Here is a 6,723-nt window from a genome sequence, read left to right as displayed (position 1 = left end):
ATTTTAATGTTCCCAAAATGAAAATGTGTATGGCTATAGGTAATATTTCTATTTAAAATTTAAATTTCAGATCCCACAAGTGTATGTTGAATATCTAATAATTACTATCATTATTTTTTGTATTTTATTGTTAAATGAATTTGAAGACAATAAAGAAAGATATTTAAAAAGGAAATTAGTGGAGAAGAATAATAACAGATCTTGCTTACAGACAAAAAGCCCTTAACCATATATTTCACCCCCACAAATTAGTACTGCTTATAAACATAACACCGGCCAATAACTGTTTGCTAATGTAGGAAATAATGAGTCACTGCTCTACACATTAGCAAGAAGCTTCTTCAGTATAATTCAAACATCAAACAAAAATCTTTCTACTCTATCACATTTTTAAGAGTTCTTTTTTTCTTAATAGCAGTACTACAGTAAAGTAAGTAATTCTGAAAACTTAAAATAATAAAGAGGCATTAGAACACAAAGTGACCTCTCTGAAATGTGAAAGGGGACCTGGTAGGAACCAGAGAAGCCACAAGGATAGGCCACAGCAGTGCCAAAGCCTGCTCTCGTTAGGACTGGCTTTAGGACAAAATTCTCTAGCTAGCTCTTTAATTTGAAGATGAAATTCCAATTCTGGAAACAGAGGAATGCCTTTATTTTAAAACAAAACATTTACTATTGCAAGCATTTAAAACATGAATATCTTTTTATGGAAGGTGTTGGGGGATACAATTATTCAAATACCTGAACAACTACATTCATACAATGTTTAAATACAACACACTCCTATTCAATAAAGGGATTACTTCTGCCACCCTATCAGTGAGAAAAAAAATAAGACAAGAGCACCGTTGGATGAAGGAGGAAGGTTTCCTGGCTCCCCAGGAGCTGCCAGTATCAGGAATTCTTCAATATATTTTCCTAGTATTTGACTTGCTTCTGCTAATGTAAATTAATCTCATTGTGACAACTGAATTATACTCTGAATTTTCCCCTAGTTTGAAAATAAAACTAGGAGCACTGAAAATTCAGCACAAAATTGTTTTAGAATTTTTTTTTTAAGTGAGGGGCAGAGGACTTCTGTATCTAGAAAGCAAAGGTTACTTTTGAACATAGGAGTTAATTGGCAATCTCAGGTGATGTCCTTTCCTTGCTTAAAGTAAGTCCACATAAATCAAGCTAGAAATTCTAAATGTGGACAGGTAGAGGTCATACATCAAAACTGCATGCAACAACAACAACAAAAAAAATTGTATGCAACATTCCCTGCTTGCTTCACTTCTAGCACCCACGCCTATAATCCCTAACTGTGGAAGCCCAGGTTCAAGGCCATTGAGGTAACTTTTCTAATGGAATCAAGATCCCCATATGGTAGCAATGGGCTGCAGGTGAGGGGGCCTCTGGAGCAAGAAGGCCTGAGTTTAAGTCCTCATTCTCCTATTAGCAAGCAAGTTGATTGCACTGTGCTTCATTTTATCATCTGTAACATGGAATAACAGCAGTAGTGTATAGCCTACTCTCATGTAAGCTAATATGAGGATTAAATAAGTGAGTTATACGAAGAGCTTATGGTATGATCTGGCCTGTTAAGACATTCAATAAAGGTTAGCAATTGCAAGTCAGCAGTGAGTGGAGATAAGACACCATCTTTGTTACTAGTAAATCTGTGGTAGAATAGACTTTAGGTCCATGGGTCAAAGGGGCTTGCTGTTAACGCTCATGTCTCCTTAGACACTGGAAGCTATAAACTACCAGGATATTGCCACCATCCTCACCATGAAGATTTGCCCCTACAAAACTCATGACACCAACGAGTAATGCAGAATTTACTCTCTAGAAACAGGTAGATCCCAGAGAGAGAGGGAATGAGGGCAGTTTGAGATCTTGCTCACCAGTCATTCCCTGTAAACTCAGCAATCAGACAAGTCACTTCTGGGAGAGGGCAGCAAGTAAGGATTGCAGGATTCTTAAGAATGTTATTTGGGCCATGCCTCCAGGAGAAAATGTAAAGACTTGGACGTAGGAAAGCACAGAGAACAAACATTCCTACTCCATTATATAGACACAATTCAAAGGCTACATCTATGCCATCAGTAGAAGCAGACGTTGCATGTGGCTATTAAAATCTAAATTAGCAGCCCTCCCTGGTGGCGCCGCAGGTTAAAGCACAGCACTGAGAAGCTAAAGCCACTTCCGCATGAGTTCAATACCCGCCTGCCCCTGGGGTGATCCACACGGAGCGGCAGACCTCTCCTGACCCACCCGCTGCTCCCCTCAGCAGTGTACTTCGTAGATCTGCCTGTTCTGTTCCCCACTCTGTCTCTGGTGAAGCTTCTCACCGCCCCTTAGCCTCTGGCCTGTACCCCAGTTCTGTATGCACAAATAAATAAATCTTAAAAAAAAAAATCTAAATTAGCTAAATTCAAATTTTGAAACTTGAATTCAGTCCTTCAATCACACTGGTTTTATCTCAAGCCTTCAATGGCAAATGGGCCTAATGGTTGACATAGTGGACAGCACAAATACACATTTCCTTCACTAAAGAAAGTTCTTTTGGAAGGTGCTGAGATACCAGCATCACTGACTTAATAGGAACTTGTCTCCATGTGTGATTCAATTGCCTTCAATGCTAAATACTCAGTCACAGAACTGGTTTTCTTCTACCTGATACTTGCACTTACATTAGCCTCTGCCTCATTCCTCAGAAGGCTTTACAAGCAAGCATGCAACTTAAAAAATGCTCACAATAGAAAATGTAACTAAAAATGAAGACTGAGGAAAATAAAAATTTGAATACCTATATTAGAGGGCAAACTGGAGTACAGATATGTTGGTGGCATATTCTTATGGAATTTGGAGATTGAATCAGAAATCTGACTCTTCTTTTCTGGTAATTACATTGAAACATTTGATTACTGAACACACTAAAACATTACATTAAAGGACAGTGAATCTTGTCAGTATTTATCCTTGTTAGAACATATCTAGAGGATTCTTAAAACACAGTCTTTACTGAATTAAAGCATTGGTGTACCTGTTGGCCCTGAACAATTCAATTCCAGACAAACTAATGTGCAAAATGAAGTAATGCTTACTTTAATTTACACTCATTCCATCATAGTCTAGTACTATGCCTGGCATAAAGCAGTTGCCAAAAATTTTTTGAATGCACACATCTCAAAATTCCTCACAGGCCAATTTAAGACAAAAACTCTCTCATTACAATCATTTTAATTGAAAGTAAACTTACTCTAAATTTGGTGTTCTTTCTTCTAAAGTGAAGAGTCCTGAATATAATCTTATTTTCTTATTAGGGCTTATCGATTTACTTATTCATATCCCATTGACACAAACACCCTGATTTTTTTAAATTTGCCACTACTTTCTTTTTCTGTCATACTCCTTAGAAAGCTCAACTAGCATTTACTGTTTCCTATGACCCAACATGGCATTTGGGGTTAGAACTAAATCAAGTCACTGTATCCTTCACCTTTAAGAATGTTATGATTCCATATTAAAACAATGAGCAACAACAAATATTGGCAAGGATATGGATAAAGAGGAACTCTCTTGCACTGCTGGTGAGAATGCAGACTGATACAACCATTATGGAAAGCTGTATGGTGGTTTCTCAAACTGCTAAAAATGCGGCTTCCATATGACCCAGCAATCCCACTCCTAGATATATACCAAAAGGATACAAAAACATTGCTTCAAAAGGACACTTGCACCCCCCATGTTTATTGCTGCTCTATTTCCAATAGGGAAGATTTGGAATTAACCCAAATTCCCAAAAATAGATGACTGGATTAAAAAGAAGTGGTATGTATACACAATGGAATATTACTCAGTAATCAAAAAAAGATAAATTCATGCCTTTTGCAGTAACATGGATGGGGCTGGAAGGGATCATGTTTAATGAAATAAGCCAGAAGTAAAAAGAAAAATACTGAATGATTTCACTTATGAGTGAAAGGAGTGTAAGGGATCGGGGAAAAGAGAAGAGAGACAAACAAATGTAATAGAGTAAAAATGAAAAGAGTGAATAACTATAAACCAGACATTTTATGGAAGTGGGAGGGGGATAGGATTGGAACTGGGGTGGGAAGAGTACACTGGGGCTGTGATGATGGCACACGGGTAAATTGGTGGTAGGAAGCCCATGGGGATTACAAATGAGATGAAAAAGTACACAAAAGGAAGAATCATATGTGTGTGTGTGTGTGTATACATTATATATATATGTATATATATAAATTTTTAAATGCAAAAAATAATAAATAACACTAAAAAAAATGTTGTGATTCAGCCTCAGTTCAGACAGAAAATCACAGCACATAATGACTGGAAGAGATCTTTGAGATCACACAATGGTCTAGCATCATGATTTGCCATATAAAACCACAGGCAGAGAAGACAGAGGGCTGTCATGGAAAGAATGCACTCTCACTCAGGTTTCTATCCAATGCCCTTACCCATCTACCTCTCCTTTTCCTAAATGTTCTTCTAACAGATGCTACTCCCTACCAAACTGCTCCTAACCTTTAATGAGCTGGAAAATAAACTGGACAAGCTAATTTGAATCGTGTCTAATAGGAAAGTAAATAGATTGCAAGAGCCTGGCAGAGTGTCCTATGTATAAGGAGCTCAAGTCACAGTTCATGGATCGGGAGACCTCTGGTTTTGGCAGCAAGGATATCTTTTGCTTTATTTGTGCTTCTCAGCTGTTTTCCAATGAATTGAGGTTGTCGCAGAAATAAGCACTTCTCTATTTAAAGAAGGAACTCTTCAGGAATGGTCTCTCCACTGAGTAGTCTCCTTAGCGTGGCGTTCTAGAGAATTAGTGGCCACAGGAGGTGCATTAATGAGAAAAGACTGTCTCTGAAAGTGAATGTTTAAGACTCTCAACTGACTTGTTTTCATAAATAGATCCTGAGGCTTTTTTCCCCCCTGTGAGAAAATGTCTCAAATTTAATGAAGAACACAACTTGATACAAAAAAAATTGCACGCCACACAAAAATTTTCATAAGTAACCTAATATATATTTGACATAAAGACTTCAATAATTTGAACATTTAATCTCTGATCCAGAGAGTTTTTGTCACCCTTCACTTAATATAAACTATAGTTAGTTACATATATTTTAGTTATTGAAACCCTTGACTTTATTAAGCAAACGGTAACTTAGGCAGTTTGAGAATGTAAATTGGAGGACATTTGATTTATAAACAACATTTTATTAATTTATTAATTTGGAACAATCAACAGATATTTTCTGGTTGGATTTTTAGGGAATGAGCATACATTTTCTCTTCCTCTAGCTTATCTTTTCTTCAAATTGCAAATTAACAGTACTGATCTCATTATTGAAGGACTGTATTCAAAATAAGTGAAACTAATTTTAATGTACTCTCATATTTAAAAAACTCTAATTTCTAAAAACTGTTGACAGTCTAATGTTTGTATTTTTATATTAATTTAAAAGATAACAGAGGAAATGGAAAAGGTGATAAGCATTCAGCTATTTCTGAGCTCCCCAGTGATTGAAAGTAATTGCTGAATATCTTCTAAAACTTTATATAACTGAGATTTTCTACTAGCACAATCTTATATTCCTTCCTTAATTACTTGAATTAGTATAGACTTGCTAAATTTACAAATTTAAGTACTTGAACAATTTTGCTATTTTCATCTGAAATAAAGTATTCAAATACTAAATACTCACGGCAACAAATTGGTTATTTTCTAATTTAATGATGTCTCCTACTTTGACATTCATCCACTTTTCATTCTTGAGTCTAAGAACAGAAACAAAATTAAATTTTTTCAGAGTAAGGTAAGAATCAAGGACATATTCATAATGAAACATCGCATGAAAGAATAAACAAATAAAACTGTTCTGGAATGCTAAATTCAATGAGATTTGAAAAAGTATTTTACCTGATATACTCTTACCCCTGCCTCACTCCCATACCACCATGTGATGTGGCAGAAAGGCCCAGAGAGGTCAAGTGATTTGCCCAAAGACACACAGAGAATTAGTCATACCTCTGGATCTAAATAAAGGTGCCCAGTGGTTGGCTATACATTCTTTTTTTTTTTTTTTTAAGATTTATTCATTCATACAGAACTATGGTAGAGGCCAGAGATGTGGCAGGTTAGAGGCTTCACCAGAGACAGATTGGGGAGCAGAACAGGCAGATCGACGAAGTACACTGCTGAGAGGAGCAGCGGGTGGGCCAGGAGAGGTCTGCCACGCCATGTGGTCACCTCCAGGGCAGGCGGGGATCAAACTCATGCGGAAGTGGCCTCAAGCTTCTTAGTGCAGTGCTTTAACCCACTGTGCCACCAGGGAGGGCCTGGCTATACATTCTTGCCACCATCTCATAGTGCCAACCTTACAGAGCAATTATTAACTCTTGTTTGCATTTTCTTGGCCAGAATATTTTAATGAGACATCATCTCCCAAGGATGCCACAATAAATGCAGTCACTGACATTCTTTCCAAACTCTACATTAAAAACTGGGGTCCTCCCTGGTGACCTAGGAGTTAAGTCTCAGCGGTATCATCACTTCAGCCTGAGTTTGATCCCCTGCCAGGGAGCTGACCCACATATGGTGCAGTCAGTCTATCTGTCCTGCCCCCACTCTGTCTCTGGTGAATCCTCTCACCCTTATATCTCTGGCTTACATCCAAGTTCTTCTATGCAAAATAACATTTTTTT

The 6,723-nt window shown here is 37.3% G+C and overlaps 1 protein-coding gene across 3 annotated transcripts in view; it reads right to left on the bottom strand.

Moving 5' to 3' along the window:
• The window catches only part of ATP8B4 (ATPase, class I, type 8B, member 4), a 223,415-nt gene that overhangs the window by 119,906 nt on the left and 96,786 nt on the right, over positions 1-6,723 (bottom strand). For all 3 annotated transcript variants that reach the window (XM_012728821.1, XM_012728823.1, XM_012728824.1), the window contains exon 7: positions 5,724-5,796. In XM_012728821.1, the coding sequence (XP_012584275.1) occupies positions 5,724-5,796 (73 nt within the window). The remainder of the gene's footprint in view (positions 1-5,723; positions 5,797-6,723) is intronic.

Source organism: Condylura cristata, unplaced genomic scaffold, assembly GCF_000260355.1.
Source record: "Condylura cristata isolate star-nosed mole 26May11 unplaced genomic scaffold, ConCri1.0 scaffold00023, whole genome shotgun sequence".
Taxonomy (NCBI): Eukaryota; Metazoa; Chordata; class Mammalia; order Eulipotyphla; family Talpidae; genus Condylura; species Condylura cristata.
The sequence above is the reverse complement of the archived record's forward strand: the minus strand, read 5'-3'. Positions and strand labels throughout refer to the sequence as shown.